Genomic DNA, 22,664 nt, shown 5'->3' on the forward strand with positions numbered 1-22,664 from the left:
TAGTCCAGTCAGTGTTGTAGCAGTCTTTTACATGATGAGTATTACAAAATTCCTGCATCTTCACTGTTCATTTGGTCCAGTAATTGATGAACTTTAACTGGACCAAACCATTTATTACTGGACATTGTCACATGTCTGTCAGACCATGGGAATGACTGTATAATGATGTAATCTCTGGCTGAATTAAAACCTTCCGATAACTCTCCCTCTACTGTATACATTACATGTAATGATGTAATCTCTAGCTGAATTAAAACCTTCCAATATATCTCCCTCTATGTCCTCAATCAGTATAAGTGTTAAAAGATTGTGTCACTTTTATATCTTTGAAGACATTTGCAATAGATTTCCTTGTTGTATAACTATACAACTCTTTTTTTCCCTTTGCCTAGGGATTAACATCTGATATTATATTCACTTCTGTTTGTGCCAGGGGATATAAAACATGTGATTTACAGTTGTATTTCATTTACTATCTTGTTACCATATAAAGACAAACGTATATCAAGTATATATAAAAGGAGATATGGGTTGGGGTATATCTCTGTGAGTCAGAAAGCCAACAGAATTTTTTATTATATAATTGCAAACATGAAACTTTTTTTTTTTATAAATGTAAGTGAAAATCAGGGTGTACAATAACTCAATCGTGAAGTTAAGGTGATTGCGGGTCACCACAACAAGACAATATCATTTTCATTTCCTCAACTTTATTTGGAAGGATGATCATAAATTTTGATTGATTGATTGTTGGTTGCTTAATGTCCAGTGGCAAATATTTCATGCATGTTCAGGACGAGAACAAGTTAACAAAATAGAATAGGTATAGGTCTTGTAATAATAGAGGCCACCCAGGATGATGGTCAGGGAAACTTGGACTGCCACTGGAAAATGAGGGTATATTGGATAGTGGCAGAAATTTTGCCTTGCAACAGGCCACCTATAGACCCCTCAAAATTTGAATATGTAAGGTTTTCTCTTGACAAAAAGCTTGCCTAATTATCCATTAGAACAAACCACTCTAGGTGACATGTATGAATTTGTTTATGAATGAATTGAAGCAGAAATCCCTTAAAAAAGCTTTAATTCAAAAATATTTAGTTATAGCAGGGTTAATGACACTAACATTAGAGGTGATGTAGTCCACAGGACTACCAAGAAAATTTTTTGGGTAGTCCTGGTAGTCCACCTCTATCACCGTTGAGGGCCGCAACGCGGCCCGAACTAGCTAGGGGGGTTTGGGGGCATGCCCCCCCAAGAAAATTTTTCAAAATAAGATGCAATTTCCTGCCATCTGAGCACCTCAAAAGCACACAAATGTTCATTTGAGTTTTGAAAATATTTTGGTTTTTTTTCAGATAAATTAAAGTTGACATTCAGTGAATAAATTTTATTACTCCTGAACTTTTACCGTCAGAAAATTTTGAAAAATGAAATGCAAAATCTGCAATCTGAGACAATTTCTAAGGCCTTGTTAGGTGGAGTTATTTGACCTTTTATTCCAGGATTATTTAGAAAAAAAGGATAAAAATAAGTCAAAGTTTTCATTAATTCTTCAAACAGTTTATAAGATTTTTCTTGTAGTGATACAATGTCTTTGTTTGTGAACTAGAGGTCAACTTCATCATCACTGTTGAAAGCAATTCAGTGGATATGTTGCTATTATTTTATAATGGTTATATTCTCCCACTGATAGATTATTGTTGTATTATTTGGAGTGGTTGTGCTAAAAATTAGCTAGTCAGAATAATAAAATTGCAGAAAAGGGCTGCAAGACTTATTTTAGATGCTGATCCACTTTCATCATCAGCTCCACTGTTTAAACAGCTTGGATGGATGACAGTAGAGAACAGAATCTCATACCACGAATCAGTTATGATGCATAAATGCCTTAAGAATAAAGCCCCTGTATATCTCCCTGAAAAGTTTAAAGAAATGCCAGAAATAAACCAATATTGTTTGAGAAATGCCTCTTGCAAAAATTTACAAGTTCCAAATGCCAAAACAGAGCTTTATAAGAAATCTTTTATATATTCAGAATCTATTTTATGGAATAACTTACCAATATCCCTGAAAAAATCAACCTCAAGTACAAGCTCATTCAAAAAAGATTTAAAAAAATTACTTGATGGAACATTAAGAAGATGTGCATTTTTTATATGCATAATAATTTTCACACATTTACTCAAACTTATGATATTGCTGATGCCAATACTATACATGTCATATATGAATTTGTAACTTTTACCTGTTTTGAAAATTGTATATTTCATAACAATTTTTTATTTCATTATTCATGTATGTGTGTCTGTTTGATATTTTGTAATTGTTTGTTATATTTCATTGTATTTCATGAGGGCCTCAGGGAAGATTAGCTTTACAGCTAACTGTGTAACCCTCTTTAAATAAAGAATTATTATTATTATCATTATTATTAAAACAAAATGCCTTTAATAATTTATACCATTTTGAATGACATATATGGGTTTTTTTTAATAAGAAAGCCACCAAAAAATATTGTTGGCTTTTTTTTTCAGACTACCTCTTCCTGTTTCTTTTTTTAGGGGTAATAATTCTTTTTCCCAAATTTGGGAAGTATTTTTTTTTTAACTCTGACACCTACGTTTTTATTGCTGACCTTTGCTGTCTAATCTTCAGTTTCTTCACATTTAGGTTATCAGACATTTTCATTTTACATTGAAAATCCCATGTGTTACAAACACTGTGAAGATTCTGATCAGAAATCTGGATCTTAAAAGTGCTTTCATAATAACAATATAAAATTTACGTTCTTCCAAATGCCATCACTGTCTTTGAAAAATGTAAACATAATTGGGAGGACTTTTATGCCAATTTTTAGCATTGAAATAGCCAGACCATATACAAATTTCCAGGTGGTCCACAGGACTACTGATTAACCATGTTTTGGTAGTCCTCCTAGATTTTAGGGGGGCACCGAACTACCGGACTACCGTTAGTGTCGAACCCTGTATAGGGATCTTGTCAATGCTCATTAAAGAGGACCTTCAATAAAAATCTAAGCGCCTTTTTCACAAATTCACAAACCTTATGATAATACAAACTTTCTTTTATTTCTGGCCTCTAAACTTAAATGCATATAAAGTTTAGAGATAGGGAGAATTAAAGTCAAACCATCACTTTGTTGACCTTTTATACACACTTTTTGTGTTGATAGTCTTCACTTAAATGCATAAAATGCCAACAATTTATTTCACAATTTACACCGCAAATGTCATGAGGTTGCAAAATTTGATTTTAATAGAAATTGTGGTATTTAACACAGTTTAACAAATATTATAATTTAAATAAAAAAATATTTCAGCCTGTACCAGACAGTTTTGCAGTAAATACCGATAATTCCACAGGTAAAACTATTTTACCTGTACGAGGACGACTTCAAAGTAAATCAGGGTGTACAATAACTCAATCGTGAAGTTAAGGTGATCGCGGGTCACCACAACAAGACAATATCTCCAAAGGTAGACAATGATAGTGTCAAACTATATGCTGATCAGATAACCCAGGGGTGTCAGCAAGTTTGATACACAGTCAAACCTAATACTGTTTATTTAATTTACTTAGTATGGTGTAATTAAATAGGTATATTAATCACTTAATTATTGATTAGTTTTAAATACATGTTAGTTTATACTGTATATCAAACCATTTTAATTGACTTCATTGGTGTAACAAAAGTATCAAGTTCAAGAACACTGTTAAAAAAAAGTATCAAGTTCAAGCTTTAAGTTAGAGAATTTTATCTCCAAAATGTGCAATATAGTTATGGCCATACATGGTTGTAATCTCTTGTTGTGGGGGAAAGTAACTTTAAAATAATCCTTCAGAAATATGATACTCTTTTTGTTTTTTATTAATTTCTGAAAATCATTCTTTAATATACAGTATTGAAAATTCATAAATGGAAATACACAATTCTCATCTGAAGGTCAATTATTGAAATACTTCATTTCTGAATAAATAGAAAGTAAAATAAAAATCTCAGTTAATATTTATAAAGCCCAACAATGCAAGTTTATTAAATAAAGAAAAAATATTTAATAGTTGATTATTAAAAACATCACCAACAAGGACAAATTTAGGCGATTTTTAACAGATTTTATCTTATCAGTTTAAATATACATTGTGTCTTTGAAACCTGTTAAATTGACATTTCTTTTCTGCAGAGAAATCATTGGTGATATATATGCACTGGATAATATATTTGTATAATTTAATACGGAATAGCTAGACAACTATGTTATGTTGACAGTTCATATCTCGGAAGGTCTATGGACTCGATCAATAAGCCGGTAGCCAAAGAAATGTAGAAATCTATAAAGCCTTAATACAAAGATCCTACTATAACATGTCGTCTCTCTTAATGTCAATTTCACTGTAAAAATTTCCCAATTCATTGCAGACAAAGACAATCTGTTTATTAAAAGTCTATAAATTGATCAATATAAACCTCTAAATGGATTACAGCGATCATACCATAAAGATTTAAAAGCCACCACAAAAAGACGGCATTTTATTTCCATTGTAGCGATTTAAACAGCTCATGACTTCTGATTCAAGTTTTTACACTTGAGATGGTTAGGTATTATAAATATTTTATATTCATTTTATACAATGTCAATAGAATGAACACAGAGCGATAAATTGTTTATTTATGACAAAATCAACATAAGCGCAGAAGTAAATTTTGTAAAGTGTGAATAAAACCTTAACAACACTTGCCAAAATATTTTTCCCTTTTTACATTCAATTTAAAGATCTGAAATTCCGATTGATATTTTAACTTATTACAAATAAGGTGGTTTTAATTGATTACATACGCAAATAACAAATTCATGGACCATGAAAATGAAATATAATCTCAATTTCTAATTCAGCGTAGGCAATATTTCATCACTAGAATATCACAAAATGCATTTAAAGTTTATCTAAACTGAGCTTATAATTCAAGGCACTTAAGTTTCGTTTTAATTTGAAAATAATTTTAATCTTAACTGAATCTGGTGTTAACTTCATGTGAATTTCAATCTCAGCTTTTAATACACAATTTAAGTACATAATTATTTAAATTCTGTATCAATAATTTTCACATGAAATTCACATGAAGTTTTGATTTAGGACCCTCCCTTTTATATCTGTACAGGATCTGCATTATTCATTTAATTTAGAAGAGCACCTCTTACAATAAAAAATAAAGAGAGATATGAGGTTTGCATTTATCAGAAAGAACCCACCAACATGAAAAGGACACCTCAAGGACTAGGTGAAGAACATTTAAAATCCAGTGGCAAATATTACAAGCCAAAACAACATTTTTTAAAGATATATAAACCTGGTGGCTCGACCCGACTCTGATTTCCTCCTGCGTGGTGGCAAGTCTTTTACATACCTGGTGGCTCGACCGGACTCTGATTTCACCCTGCGTGGTGGCCAGTCTTTTACATACATGGTGGCTTGACCCGACTCTGATTACCCCCTGCGTGGTGGCAAGTCTTTTACATACATGGTGGCTTGACCCGACTCTGATTACCCCCTGCGTGGTGGCCAGTCTTTTACATACATGGTGGCTCGACCCGACTCTGATTACCCCCTGTGTGGTGGCAAGTCTTTTACATACCTGGTGGCTCGACCCGACTCTGATTACCCCCTGCGTGGTGGCCAGTCTTTTACATACCTGGTGGCTCGACCCGACTCTGATTACCCCCTGCGTGGTGGCCAGTCTTTTACATACATGGTGGCTTGACCCAACTCTGATTACCCCCTGCGTGGTGGCAAGACTTTTACATACCTGGTGGCTCGACCCGACTCTGATTTCACCCTGCGTGGTGGCCAGTCTTTTACATACATGGTGGCTTGACCCGACTCTGATTACCCCCTGTGTGGTGGCAAGTCTTTTACATACCTGGTGGCTCGACCCGACTCTGATTTCACCCTGCGTGGTGGCCAGTCTTTTACATAGATGGTGGCTTGACCCGACTCTGATTACCCCCTGCGTGGTGGCATGTCTTTTACATACCTGGTGGCTCGACCCGACTCTGATTTCACCCTGCGTGGTGGCCAGTCTTTTACATACATGGTGGCTTGACCCGACTCTGATTACCCCCTGCGTGGTGGCAAGTCTTTTCCATACCTGGTGGCTCGACCGGACTCTGATTTCACCCTGCGTGGTGGCCAGTCTTTTACATACATGGTGGTTTGACCCGACTCTGATTACCCTCTGCGTGGTGGCAAGTCTTTTACATACCTGGTGGCTCGACACAACTCTAATTTCCCCCCTTGGTGGTGGCCAGTCTTTTAAATTTTTAAATACCTAGTGGTTCGACCCAAATCTGATTTCCCCTGGGTGATGGCCAGTGTTTTACATGTATAACTAATGGCTCCAACCTGACTCTGATTTCCCCCTTGGTGATGGCTAGTGTTTTACATACCTGGTGGCTCGACCCGACTCTAATTTCCCCCTGCGTGGTGGCCAGTCTTTTCGTCTTAGGATTATATTCTAACACATAGAAGTAATTGTCCCTCTCTACTCTAAAGTCCTTCACTGAGTATATATCTGGGAAGTGCTGTACTCGACACTTTCCTCTACAAAATTAAAACAGATTACAACAAACTTTTCAATCAAATTATCAATATTGAATTTGAACTTTTCTGAAAATATATCAAATATTTTAAGTACCCTTAGAATTTTTCAAACCTTTTTTCTTTTTTTTATTAAAATTTCAAAGCTTGTAGGTGTTATCTTGTTCTGTGTGCATGTGTGTATAGCATGGTCAAAGTCAACTGTGCTTTGGGGTCTTTTATAGCTGACTATGTGGTATGGGCTTTGCCCATTGTTGAAGGCCGTATGGTGACCTATAGTTGTTAACATGGTTAATGTCTGTGTCATTTTGGTCTCTTGTGGACAGTTGTCTCATTGGCAATCATACCACATCTTCTTTTTCATATCAGTTAATAGAAATCAAAAGATATATGGTAATTCACACTGTGTCATACCTAAATATCAAAGATGCATATTTTTTTAACGATTTTTAGCAATGAGTTTCACTAACTTGCAATCATGAAAACAATATAAATATATATCTCACACTTTGATTTCTACTAAAAGTCTTTATTTCTCCTTAAAAACGTAACATGCTTTAAAGGCAAAAGAGCATGCATAAAATATTTTTATTAGGAAATGCATTGATGCAGAAAAAAACTTGTACATAAATATATTTATGGTAATATTCTGCAAGGAGACATACTTTAATCAATATTAATTTCAAAATGCATTAGGAGGTAAATAACTTTAACAACTTTAGAACGACCCTGTATGACATTTAAGTTTGTTACACTATTCAATAAACCATACTTAAATATGCATTATATAATACTCCCAGGTGTGAAATTACAGGCTCCTATGCGGCTCCTTTAAAAATCAATATTCAGTACCAAGACCTAGGTTTCTGTACAATCAATTCACAATGACACTCTGTCAGATAATTCTCAATGAGTATATACCATATTATTATATCAATACGATATCAAATAAAAACATATTCTTGAGTAATTAGACTTCTACCGGCTTTTTAACACATTTAGATATCATACAAAAGTTGATGTTATCAGACGCTAAATTAAATACCAATTTAAAACGGGCTGATGTATAAATCGATACTCAGTTGAAAGCAGTTATTATAGGAATGTTAAAACCTAGAATTTGATTGAAATCTAAGGGAAAATTCTTAATTATTCACCAGGGAGATTTAATACACTAGAAATAAAATCTACTCAAATCTCCACACTCATGAGGGGAAATTATTCTGTTTATGAGATTTAAGCGAGCGTCTGCCAATAAATGGTACGGCAGATGTGTTTTGTATAATATGCAGTGATCAGAGATACTATACAGCAATAAGATGATGACCTAACATAACACAGGGAGGATAGGATGTTATGATTGAGAAATTCTTTACAGCTAAATCTAAAGATGTTTATTTACTTACAACAGTTGCAAATTTTATGTATAAAATACAAGCCTGATTACTGATTTTAGTTATATTATTGACTTATTTTGTATTTGTCACAAATTTAATGTTGATTAAGTTTATATGGCAATAAATATTTGATTTTTTTTTAACTGATTTTTATGGTTGTTCTTATGTTGTGTTCAACACCACTGTCCTTGATTAGGGGGAAAGGTTGAGAGCCCACAAACACTGTAAACCCAACCACATTCTCAAAGTGCCTGTCTCAAGTCAGACACCCCTTATTCAGTGGTTATTATTGGTTGTCTGCCTCCTCTTGTATTCAGCATAAATAAGGCAGCTGGTTTTCTCTTTTCACTTGTTGCACATTTTGTCATGTGGAGGACTTATTAAGGTGGTACCCAACACTTTCACTAAAATTAATTTGGCTCGTTTAATTTTCATTAAATTTTGTCAAAGTATTTACTTTGACCTTTTAACAAAAATATAAAAATTTCAAAAACTTTGAACCAACCGTTTAATCAGAAAAATTACACTGGTTATATAGCAGTTTGACAAACTACAATTTTGATCATTGAGAAGCTTAATATTCCCTTAAGAACACAATGTCATTAAAACGTTCTGCTGATTTTACAGAGTTATCTCCCTGTAGTGTTACGTACCACCTTAAACAGTTTTATAGGTTTTGTTCATTATTGAAGGTCTTACAGTGCCCTAAAGATGTTTTAGGGCTGAATGGCGTAATAATTTGTTATTCAATTCATTTAAATACCTGTTGCAATTTAAGCTTGGTAATTAGCTATGTAAATATAAATTATGTAATTTGATTGATAGCTGTTAGTTTGACTTTTAATACCTAGTACAATATGTAGATAATATTTCATACATAATCATTGAGGAGATGAAATTGTACAATTAAATATTTACATGGAACTAAATCTACAGGAATGGGCAGAAAAAGGGAAATTATGCAGACCTGGCCTTGAAGGCATAAAACTTTGCTCAGTGCTCCGAGCACAAAAATCATGCACGAAACATGAAATCCAGCAATTTGATTGGTTAATTTTTGAGTCTGAGTACAAAATCATGCTCGAAAGTTTTATGACTGTGAGGCCTGGCCTTGAAGGCATAAAACTTGACTCAGTGCTCATAGCTCACAAGTCTTGATTGTAACATGAAATCCAGCTCTTTGATAGTTTGATTTTGGTGAATGAGTACAAAAAACTGACTAAAAGTTTTATGACCCTAAGAAAATATAGACTGCTATGTGTGAACTATTCATAATAATTATTGTAAATTAAAATCACCTCAACAAAAGATTGGACAGATATTTAACTGTTTACATGGTGTGTAGATACAAATGTCTTAATTGTTTTTGTTGCACTTAAGTTTGTGATGTATATTATCTTTAGTCAGGAAATAAATGCTAACAATGTAAAGAGTTTCCTGCATACATGCTGGCTTATAATGTTATCAAGGAACTTTAACATTTACTAACTACAGAAGGTTAATTCAAGTAAGATATAGGAAGATGTGGTATGAGTGCCAATGAGACAACTGTCCATCCAATTAACATAACACTTAATAAAAGTTAACCATTATAGGTCAAGGTACGGCCTTCAACAGGGAGCTTTGGAGAGTATATTCTGGATTTGTCAATTTTTGTAATGATCAAGTATGTCTGTTCTATAAAGCAGAGACTTAATATTTGGGTATGCTGACGTTAATGCTCAACTTTCAGTTGCAGATGTTTTCTACATCTTCAGCATTCAAAACCAATTGAAAAATAAAGGAAAGATATGTTGACAAAAAGAGGGACAGGTGGGAAATTTTACTGTCTAGAAAATATAACACTTAAAGTTTAAGGCAGGATTAGGATATTAATTATTGCCATGTAACAGGCCTCCGCATGGCATGGTTCCCTTCGGAAGAGATTTATAAAAGTATTTCTTTAAATCTTAAATCCATCTTAAACTTTCAAAACAGTCTGGGTGCTTTTTATCATCATCTCTCTTCCTAGACGCTGACCTATTTTGATAATTACCTAGAATCACTTTACAATTGAGCTTTCCTGGTACAATATAAACCTCCTTTGAATGAAGGAGCACCTCTTGAGTTCTACTTACTTTAATGCTTTAACTGGATAAGTATCTGTGGAATTGGAGATGAAGAGCTCTCGAGATCTAATCACAGGATCTTGTATAACAAGACTGCGACCACTATCTGAAAATATAAATGTCGTCAAGTTAGGAAAAATTAAAATCACAAAAGAACTGAACTCCCGAGGAAAATTCAAAACGGAAAGTCCTTAATCAAATGGCAAAATCAAAAGCTCAAACGAATGTATACCAACTGTCATATTCCTGACTTGGTACAGGCATTTTCTTATGTAGAAAACTTTTGTGGTTTTATAGCTAGCTAAAAGGCTGGAACATTATATGTCAATACATTTTCCCATGGCAAACAATTCTTTCTAATAGATTAGTTGCTTATCTGTTCAAATTATGGTAAAATTTTATTTTGCAGAAATTAAAGGTTGTACCTATAGCAACCAACACATTCAAACACTTAATTTTATGTAAAGGAGATATAAGTACATTTATCAAACACATTGTTATGTGTAAAATAACTTTAAGCATGTTTATAAAAAAACATGCAATTACGTGTGAATTGACTTAAAGCGAAGTTTATCAAACACTTAAATTTGTGTTAAATAAACTTTACAGCAAGTTTTTGTCAATTAAATAAAGATTTGTAGAAAAGCTTAAGGCATTAGTTCATCAAATATGATAATGTTTTAAACTAGCTAGTTAATCACAAACGTGATTACGTAATAAATGATCTGTCAAGTCAATCACATGTCTACTCAGTATTTCTACAAAGATGGGATCAAGGTAAGGATATTTTATTGGTTTAAAATTCATTACCAAACTGACATAAAACACTAGCTATACATGTATATGTGAATATAATTGCCAAAGAGACAACGGAGTATAATCCATAAAGACCACAGGACTGATTTAATACCCCAAACTCTATAGATGTACCTGTTAAGCTGATTTCAATGCATAACTATTTATTTCTCTACAGACATGATCAAGCATAGAACCTCTTCCAACCCACCAAGTGTCATGTTTTCATGTTTAAGTTTATTTAAAAGACACCCCTGAAGAATTGAAAACAATGGTATGATCTTCACTTCATTTCAAACCCAGTGGAATTTTCATCTATAATGAAATTGGGCACAGAGTTGGCAAAACCTGAAGATCATCTATTAGTCAGTCTGCTTTTCCTGCACATACAATATTTAGGAAAAACACATTTTGAGGTATGGTATTTAGGCTACCGGTACACTTCAAATCAAGTGGAATTTCGTCAGAATGGAAATGGGCACAGATTTGACAAAACTTAATTGTACACGGTCCTCTTTTCCAGTAAATACAATACATAGGATACATAAAAATTTGTAAACCTTTTGACATTTTCAATATTTTTACAATATTTTAAGTTAAGTTTTAGTGAAATAACAAAATCAAATGACTTTAAGAAAATACTTAAGATAATTTTGTAAACACTTTTAATCCTTTAATTATAAATTTTTATTTATCTCTGGTTTTTTTTTTACTTTATTCAATTTACTTACCTAGCTGTATGTACACAACAATCCAGATAACAAATATGTTGATTTTTGTTTCACAAACAAAGTAAACAAAAGCAATCCACAAAAATGTTTGTATATCTTCAATTAATCCCAGACACTTACAATACAATCAATACATGTATCTTTATTCCTCCCCAACTGTAATTAACTCATACAACACATTTAAGAACTTCATCAAGAATCATTAGCATCAATTCCCAATAAAATCACATTTTCCTGCCAATATAACTAATGGTATCCTAAATCAAACCACAATGGACCAGCTCGGACACGACATGTTATTTAATCCACCATGGAGGTTACAATGTAAACAATAATGGCTGTACTAACAGGTTCCTCACAAAGAAATTCAAATAATATCGGATCACTTTACAAAAATGGCTTGCATTCACAATTTTACACGCAAAACAATATTAACTCCACCTTGCAACCTTAAATGGTTGGCAATACCGAAAATGTTACAATATTATCATAAAATAACTATCCTGACTGAATATTGTCACACACACTAACATTCTGGCCTTTAATCCTAAAGACTTGTTCAATATCACGCTTCATAAAGCAACTCCTAAGATCTTAATCATAACATTATCACCCCTCGCCTTTAACCATAAAAATCAACAATTTCTAAATACCTTTACAAAGTGGTTTTTAAATCAAGTTTTTAGTCTGTCTATAAAAACCTTTAAACATAAAGTTAACGAAAATGGGCTTGTCAATTTGGTTTCCATTCAATTGTAAAGATTTGTTTAATTAAATCACTTCATACATGAAATATTAACAGCTTAAGTTTGCTCCATAACATTGTGGTTAATTTCCTGTGTTCTTCACTGCGAGACACACACGACTGTTGTGTAGTTTGTAATGACCCATAGCACACCAGTAATTGTTGAGTAATTAATCTTTCTCCCAGATCAGTGTCCAATAATCAATATAGAACTTAAGATATTGTCAGGCATACATTGCCCTAATTAAGTCAGATTATAATGACCAGTCAGATAACAGATAGTCCAAACCAGATCAATAAGACTATAGTACTTTCAAAAATAATCTCAAAATTGCATTAAAAAAAAATTGCTAGATGATGTTTTTATGTAAGAATTCCAGAAAATTAACCTATAAAAACAGTCACTTATTTGCAAATTGCACGTATAATCTAACAAAATAACAAACAAATTTGAAAACCATATTTCTTCAACCAAATTTCAGAGTTGCATTGCTAAAAATAACGATAAATATTTAATGTGCAGGATTAAGGTAAATCCCTCCTGAAATAACTCATAACTCATTTGTTGTTTTTTTTCTGATAATTTAATCTCATTCAAGGTTTTGATACAAGTTATTTAACCTTCAACAGAATATCAAGGTCGTCTTAACAAAAGCACACCAGGCACATGCTGTAAACAGCCAAGAGCTTCTCCATTCAAAACTAAAATTATTTCCCTAATTTAAATGCATAATTTACTTTTTAAGCTTTGTGTTTTCAACCATTAGTGCGTAAATTAATTGGACTTTTCCTGCATTTCTGTTTTAGACATTTTGTTTTCAATAAATGTGACATACATCAAAGTAATTCTCTAATAACTTAATGGGATCGTAGAAGCAGATGAGTAGACATGAATATTCTTCTATAATATTCATAGAGTCAGCCACAATAGCTATAATTATAATTTCCATTTATTTTTCGAGTCTTCCATTAAATTACAATTGTATCAAATGAATAATGCAAGTCAGGAGTAGCATCAATGCCTTACAAATACAATATGGATTTCAATACACTGTGACTTGGTGAAAACAGAGGCATCATCAATGGGGAACAAGAAAGTCATTTCTAAAGGCTTGATCTTGACTGAAACATTCTAATCTGTTACGGTCTGCTGCTACCAAAAGGAATTATGGGAAAAAGATACAGAAATGTTTAATTACTACAATATACAAATACTTTCAGATAAATAGTCAAGTGAGGTGGGAAGTTTAGCATTGATCTTACCATACACATACTCTGAGTCATTTGGACTATGTTGGATATCATACCACATCTTCTGATTTGATATATAACAAAATTTAAAGAAATACTGTAAATTAGAAAATTATTGGGCGCATTTCTTATTTCTTATTGCGATTATGCCATTTTAGACTAAAATACGATTTTAATTTTTGAGATATCGATTATAACCATCACATTTTTCGCCATAATTTCTGAATTTACAGTTTTTATGTTTCTCATCCTATTGTTTTTCATTGCAGACTCAAAACCAGTAAATGTAATGTACTTTAATCAAAGAACAAGAATTAACTCCTGCAAAATATCAAAATAATATTAGAGTCAAATTCAGGTTTCAATTAAATGCTCCCTTGCTAAAAAAAAAAACATTCATCATTACAAAAGCCATTTATGAGCTACTTTAAACTACATCTATAATTGATTTAACATCCTGGTAAAAAAAAACAAAGAAGCATTTAGAATCCAATTAATTGAAATTTAATTTACCTTTAAATGCATTATTTATAGCTTATGTGAAATAGCTTCCAACAGAAAATTAATGTGTGTTCTGTCCTATTGATTTATTGCCTTATTATATTACTAGTAATTAAATAAATTATACATCTGAGCTGACCCCAATTGGTTCTTTTGTTTTTACACTTTGTTATAAATGCTGGGTCTGAGTGTCTGAGCTTTGTGGCCTAGCGGAAAGTTCTAATTTTAACAACCTATTTGGTTGGATTCTGCTACATCTCACACTCAAACCAAGCACGCTATTGTGCATAAGATCACTAAAGCAAATAATATATTATTTACAAAACCCATATCAATTTTTTGTTCAATCTTGCATATGTAAAATATTGCATGTGAATTTGACCTTTTGACCTTTTGTCTCAATTGTCTCGTTCAAAACTGTTTTGTCTTTGAACATTTTTGAAGTATATTCTTATTTTCTTTTGAAGTGAATGCAACAACAAACTAATGGATTTTTGTGTTAAATAAAGATTTCAATATTTGAATATCTTATCAAAATTACAAAGAAATTAATTTACATTTTATTAATGATATTTTCCTCTTTTATTCCTTTGTATGTATTGACAAATGTTAATGTCTACATACTGAAGTCATGCTTGTAGGCCTAATTTAAGGAGTGAAAATACTTCAACCTAATTTTTATTGTGTCCACTAGTGTAAGGAGATCAAAGAGAGTACAAATATATCTTTATTCTAGAATTTGCATATTAATGAGATAACTACACAGTCCCATAATGACAAATGTAGCATTGATATAAAATTCAAGCCAAAACTGACCATTGACTACCATTGATTACCATTGACTACCATTGACAGGGCTGTGAAAATTAAACAAGGAACATCCTTTGTATTCTTTGATGCACAGATCAGCATATCATGATTGACATCCAGCAGAGAATTATACTCAAACTGGTGCTGGGAGCTGCCTTAAAGTTAAAACTTGCAGTGAGGTATGAGCTTTTGCTCTGTGTTGAAGGATGAAGATTGAACTTTTGAGACACATAAGGTGTTGTTTCTATGAGTTTCTGGTCCATGTTGAAGAAGAAAGGTTGAACGTAACTTTGAGACAATGTAGGTGCTGTTTCTATGAGTTTCTGGTCCTTGTTGAAGGAGAAAGGTTGAACGTAACTTTGAGCATACCTGTCAACTCACCCGTTTTTTGCGGGTGACACCCGTTATTTTCACCTCTCACCCGGGAGTTTTTCTTTACCCGGCGGGTCCCGGGAATTTCTAACATTACCCGTTTCACCCGGATTTCTGACCGGAATTGTTTCCGGTATTTAGAAGTAATGCGACCTTCGGTTTTATCGGTCTTTTTCAATGTAACCAAAAGTCAAAATGTAGGACTGTTTACCTGAGCTGTGAAGGAATAGCTTCAGGTTATTCCTGTGGAAAAACTAAAACCACCCAAATAGTAAAGAGGGCCCTTTCAGTTGAAAATAACAAAGTGGTAGTTGAAAACAAGCCAAGATTTTTTGTTTTGTCAAAACTTGCTAAAACATTACTGGTTTTGCCAAACAGCAATGCAGACAGTGAGAGGGCATTTTCTTTAGTAAAGAAAATAGCTACAGAGTGTAGGGCTGATCTTAATAAGGATACACTGTGTGCTCTTCTTTCTTGTAAAATGAATACACATTTGCATTGCTATGAACTGAAACCAAGTGCAGTTCTTTTAAAGAATGCCAAGTCTGCTACTATGGAATATAACAATAGTCTGAAATAAACTTGTATACATGTTCTAACTGTTTCATATACATATTGACTATATAAATTATATGTAAACATATTTTTGTTCTTCAATTGAGCCCGCAAAATGTCGTACGCGTTATGACCTGAGATTTTTTTTCTCAATGCAGGTCATGACCTGACTTTTCATTTTCAGAGGTTGACAGGTATGTTTGAGACAATAAAGGTGCTGTTTCTATGAGTTTCTGGTCCTTGTTGAAGAAGAAAGGTTGAACGTAACTTTGAGACAATGAAGGTGCTGTTTCTATGAGTTTCTGGTTCTTGATGAAGGAGAAAGGTTGAACGTAACTTTGAGACAATAAAGGTGCTGTTGCTATGAGTTTCTGGTCCATGTTGAATAAGAAAGGTGGAACGTAACTTTGAGACAATAAAGGTGTTGTTGCTAAGAGTTAGATAGAGTAACAGAAGTTACATGTAGTCAAGGTTCATTTCTAGGTAAATAAACTTTACACCAGGCGATATTATGAACTTTTTCACTGGATCAATTTATATGATGGATAGGAAGAATGACCATTATTTAAGTCTGGATTACAGTGCTGTATTAATCATGGGACTTTATAAGTACTGTAAATTCAGAAATTATTGCTATTGTTTTATTTATTACGAAAAATGCAACAGGATTATAATGTCAATAATTTAAACTCACATATTGTAATATTTTATATGAATGAAACAGGATTTACCTAAATATCACAAAAAATAAAATCGCATTTCAGTCTAAAATGACAAAATCACATTTGAGTGTGAATTCACATTACTATAAGACATGTCACGGTACTTTTCTATCCCAAATTCATGTATTTAGTTTTGATGTTATATTTGTTATTCTCATCAGATTTTGTCTAATGCTTAGTCCGTTTCTGTGTGTGTTACATTTTAATATTGTGTCGTTGTTCTCCTCTTATATTTAATGTGTTTCCATCAGTTTTAGTTTGTTACCCCGATTTTGTTTTGTCTATAGATTTACGAGTTTTGAACAGTGGTATACTACTGTTGCCTTTATTTAATAGATGTATGCTCAAATTTCTGAATTTACAGTACATGTGTGATTTCACTTCTGATGACTGTGGAAAAGACAACAGAGAGGATGCTGACACTTAAGATAACTTATTTTAATTTTATTCATATCAACTTAACATCATGTTAACAGGGGGAAACATTGTTTGTTCAATTCAGTCTTAAGTATACTCCTTTGAGTTTTGATTCTTTGGTAAGAATACTCAATCCACAAAAAAAATATGACCGTGAGTGTTTTTGACAGGTCTTAGTTCTGACCCTGATACAAATTTGACCTTGGATAATTTTGACTTTTCAGAATACTCCCTCAAACAAATAAGACTATAAATGATTTTCAGTGTTCAGAATTCTCCCTCATACAAATGACCTTCATAGCTTAGATGCTAAGACACAATTATGACCTTGGATTATTTGTAATGAATATGAAAATTGATATTGTACATTTTTCTTTTTAACCTCTGACTGCACAAGGATTAAATAAAATAACTTCCATTTTTCACACCCATCTTTAAATCTTAAAATATCAAAACCCTAAATTTTGAAGGAAAACAATCATTATTGGTGATGTTGTTCATAATATTTAATACCTAAAAAGCCACGTCTGTTTGATAAATCCCCCTCAACTCCCTCATGTAGGATAACTGTACTTTATCCTAAGTAGTATTATACACCATATATAAAACCAATCAATTTAATAAGCTAACAAAGAGTTTGATAAACTGTCAGTAATCATGTTATGCCCTGAAGGTAACAGTTATATCTCAAGCAATCAATATTACAGGTTCAATACACACCATTGTAAAACAATGCAACTTCACATTACAATTTTTATAACAAATATTGTAAGTTATATTATCAAACAGTATGACTTCACATTACAATTTTTATATCAAATATTGTAACTTCAGACTTCAAGTAAATTTAAACTTGGCCAGATTTTTTGCTTTTCTTTTAAGGCCCCTTTTAACCTCTATATAGAACAAATATTGTCACTTCAGGCCTCATGCAAATTTGAACTTGGCCAGGTTTTTTGCTATTTTTTTTAGGCCCCTTTTACTTCTTTACTCTTTATTTACACAACTTGCCAATTTATGAGCTTTTAAATCTCAGGAATAATCTGAAGTAGGTTTAGGTTAGGAGAAATGTCTATAAAACCTGAGTATCAGATCCAGAAATTCTCATAAGAATCAACCAATTTTTTCTCATTTCAATTTAAAACCCCCTGAGATGAGTGAGTGTTAACCCTATCCTCCATAATGACGCCTTTTGACGCAACCCCCTTTACTCCATAATGACGCCTTTTGACGCCTGTGTAGTTCCTCAGTTGAAATGCTCTGACTACGAAATGTCTGGATCAGACTTAGAAAAAATTGTATCCAATATGAAAAGGATATCCATGAGAATATCTGAATTGAATTTCATTGATGAAATATTTGTTTTCACAATGCTCCAATACTTTAAACCTGATGATTTTTTGATTTTTTTTAAATCCTATATATATGCTAATCTAGTATGTAAAAAAAAAAATTCATGGAGGAAAGGGATAAATAATCTCTTCAATTTGAACAATTCACTAACTCCATTTGAATTTTGTTCTCACCCCCCTTTCTGATCCCCCAAAGTTTTTTTCATTGACAATATTAGTCCTTAAAGCTAAGCCATTTGATTCCAATACTTGAGAGTGAATTTTTCACTGATTTCTCAATCGATTCTTGTTTAAACAAAGCATATAAGCTTGGATCTAATCCTCTTAAAAGATTACTATTTCTGACAACGAGCTTTTAATAATTCCATTAAAAGATGAAATTAATTTCCCATCTCATAAATAAATCATACAATCTGGTAAAACCTTTATAATTTTCCATGACAGATTCGATGTCACTATTACAGGAGAATTCAGAACTTATAAATCTCACCAATCTATAATTGCAGCTAATATGAAGCAGTGGTGTGAATTGATATGGGATTACACTTTAAATTCGAACTAAATTTTTAATTAAGATAAATGACTGGAAGAAATTCCTTATAATTAGGTCTCATGTTAAAATTAAACTGCCATGAGAAATAAACAATTGAGGCGTTTACCATATTTAATTTAATGTTGTTATATTGCGAAATAACAAATCAAATTTCAATTAGTAAAAAAAAAATTGAATTTATCATCAACCATATTTAGGAGACACAAGGCTTACTTTATGTTTATAAATTAAGTTAATTTCAGGGGTTGCATGGATCTAGTTTTTTTTTTAAAGGAGGTGTATTCCAGATAAAAATATACTGCCAAAGGTGTGAGGCAACAAAATTGTGGACATTTTATGGTATTTTTTTTTTTTTAATAATGCCAAAAAACTAATTTATATATTTTTGGGGCAATCAAAGGACTCGTGGTGTGGTGAACACGCTCTTAACTGTGTCCTGCACTGATTTCAACTTTTTCCCAAATGTAAGATTGTTCTAATTGCAAATTAAAACCTCAAAATTATAGAAAACAGGCATCCCCAATGTAAAATACTCACCAACAAAAGTTAAACTGTAAAGTCAACACTGAGCATGATACAGGATCAAACAACTTCTGACAGAACCTCACAAAACATCACAGTTGAACTCGAGTGCACAGGAAAGGGTTAACCAAAGAAGGAGTCAATTGTCAGACTTCATTTGTTTTTAATCCTACATTTCAAATAATTCAATATAAGTTTAGGTTGAATATGAGATATTTTCTAACAATTTAAACTTCTGCTTTACAGCTTATCTTCATCCTTTCTTTCTATTAGGCCAAAAAAAAAATATTTGTCTTTCCTATTACATTTTTAAAAAGACTTAAGGGTATTAGGTATTTTTTTAATTTTACCTTTTTTTTTACAATGAGTCTATGGGAGGGACATTCTGACTTTAACAGGGCTTATTGAAAAATGGCAAAAAAAAACAGTAAGTTAGGCTATTTCTGAGCTTATAAAATAAGGAGGTACCATTATATAGGAAACATACATATCTTTTTTATTTTGCCAAAAATATTAAAAATTTCATCTGTTCACAATCTCTAACCTGATCACCATTTTGTTTTAATTTCAGTCTCAGTGAATGACTATATGAGCTTCTCCATGAAACAATTTACAAAATAAACAAGATCAAAGGCTCACCTCAAATTACTCAATTTACTTCAATATATATACTTTAACATTTGAGGTTAAGCTATTGATTTGAATCATTTCCGATATTAAATTTGTGGTTTTAAAGACAAGAAGTGTAATTTGAAGGCTATGAATCAATTGATTTTCTACTAGTTATGGTATATCTTTAATAGATCAATAGGCCTGCCTGAAAAATGTAATAAATCAGATTCTCTCATCCTTATACTATTTCACAGGTAATTTTTCTTGAACATCCATTAGGCCACTCAAAAAAAATTCTAGTTACCCTATAAATCAGATCCTAATAATGCTACAGAGTTGTCCTTTTTTGCAGTGCTGTAAATTCAGAAATTATTGCGATGTTTTTATTATTGCAAAAAATGCGACAGTGTTATGGTTGCTTTATAATTGAAACTCGCATTTGAAATTTTTTATATGAATCAAACAGGATTTTCCTATACAAATGTATGTATATCACAAAAAAATAAAATCGCTTTTTAGTTTAAAATGACAAAATCTCAAAAATAAAGGCATGCATAATCATGATTTTTTCTGAATTTGCAGTATTTCATAAACTCTAGTCAACTTCATTGATTTTAGCCTATGAATTTAAGGCATCATAACAGATTGAGTTTAACATTTTTAATCATTTCCTATTTTTCACAAATTAAGATCCAATTACCGGTTCATGTACAACTATAAATCCTGTGTTTATATTTATCAAAGGTAGCCAGCCCTCTTACAGATTTATTTACAATACAATATAAAAACATAACATATCAGTGGCATATCCAGGGGGCCCAGAGGGTATACATGTCTCCTTTAATTGCAACAGTATATTAAAAATTCAATGTTTTTCATGACATACAGTGTACATTTATAAATTTATTACCGGTAGTTTGAAAATGTCCAAAAAATTGCTTTTAAAGTATACTGAATATAAAAAAAATGTAAAAACACACACACACAAAAATGAAAAAAATATGTAAGCAGTAAATGTACATTTAATATAAAAATAAATATAATATATCTGAACTATTTTAATCTACAAATATACATGTGTCATTGTGTGTATCATAACAAAAAAAAATACACCCTTATAAACACAGAATACATTTCTTTATCTTTTGGCCTAAAACTGTCAGTATTTTACAAGTCAAAACAAACAAACAGTTTTAACATGTGTCTTATACCCAAGTATTTTAAGTATCTGACATTGAACAGACATGATAGGTGAAACTGTTTGCAGGAAATTTGTAAAAACTCTGCACCCCATTTTTTGCTAAGATACTATGAAACAGAGAGCCATTACAACAAGACTATACCTTACTTCTTTTGATAAACAAATTATCAATTAAACCAGAGCAATAAATCTTTCACATCATTTACATGTAAAGTGATCTCCAACATACCTCCTAAATATGTAAGGCCGTGACTCATCGAATCAGTAAAAATCTCCTGCATTGTAAAAATTAATAAAATAGGACAAAAAGCGTCTTACCTTAGAGCTCTAATAAACTATTTAATACAAATAATCCATGTTCTCTCACACAGATAAAATATCAACTGTAATCCAATATTTCTCCAATAAACTGAAGGAAAATCGTGCTTAATCCAATACTATGAATACACAAATAATCAAGATTTTAATTCCACTCAAACAAAAACAGTTTAAAAACAAATATGTCTGAAATCTATTTGTGACTTTTAACAAACATGTAACATCCTTCCCCCACTTGGTTTAGAAATACTAAACCATATTACACCTATTAATGTGTACTAAGCTTGTCTGACCTTTAACCTCCTACTCCTGCTATCAATCAATGTCAACCGGTTGAGCAATTTAGCCTATGATCTGTTAGATAGTGGAGAACTGACAAACAGTTTGTAAACACTGTATGGTATGTGGTGGCTATCAACACACAGGGAGGAGGAAAGAAACAGCTTTTTATAGTTATCATTTTATCATTGAATTTTCTTTACCTTTGATGCACTCCTGCACATATGCTGCATATTAAATGCATTGTGAATTTAAACCAATTAAATGATTTGATTTGATTTATAATTCGGCAGGTGACTTTTAGTTTAGAAAAAGGAAAATAAAAATTATTTTGAATATTATTTTAATATTGAATTTTGCAGGTCTTGGATGCAATATTTTAAGCCAATTTGATTCAATATATTTCTTTGCAAGTGACTCAAATTGTTTAGAGCTAGATCTTTAGAAATAGGCAAATATTTTTTTTTTAAGTATTGGTTATCATTTTATTAAAATAGAATTTTGCCAAAATTAAGTGTCTTGGATGCAATAACACTACAATTGGATATTTAACTATTATATCATTAGATTTAATACATTTTTTCGACATGTGAATATAAATAAATAGAAAGGCTAATAAAAAATATTTCTTTCTTGGCTAACATTTTCTTTGAACTGCAATTCGGCTATAAATCTTAAGTTTGTAAAAAAAAACATAGATGGACTTTGTATAAAATGTAACCATTGATAAATACAAAGACTCTCTGGTTAATGGTGCAGTTAGCATTGAAGGCCAACAAAATATTACATTCATTTTCTTTGCTTA

At 32.0% G+C, this 22,664-nt stretch overlaps 1 protein-coding gene across 4 annotated transcripts in view; it reads right to left on the reverse strand.

The window, feature by feature from the left end:
- The window catches only part of LOC143057830 (uncharacterized), a 98,315-nt gene that overhangs the window by 49,281 nt on the left and 26,370 nt on the right, over positions 1–22,664 (reverse strand). For all 4 annotated transcript variants that reach the window (XM_076231258.1, XM_076231257.1, XM_076231254.1 and 1 more), the window contains exons 5-6: positions 10,133–10,229; positions 6,468–6,621 (exon numbers count right to left, since the gene is read on the reverse strand). In XM_076231258.1, the coding sequence (XP_076087373.1) occupies positions 6,468–6,621; positions 10,133–10,229 (251 nt within the window). The remainder of the gene's footprint in view (positions 1–6,467; positions 6,622–10,132; positions 10,230–22,664) is intronic.

Source organism: Mytilus galloprovincialis, chromosome 13 (assembly GCF_965363235.1).
Source record: "Mytilus galloprovincialis chromosome 13, xbMytGall1.hap1.1, whole genome shotgun sequence".
In the NCBI taxonomy this organism is placed as follows: domain Eukaryota; kingdom Metazoa; phylum Mollusca; class Bivalvia; order Mytilida; family Mytilidae; genus Mytilus; species Mytilus galloprovincialis.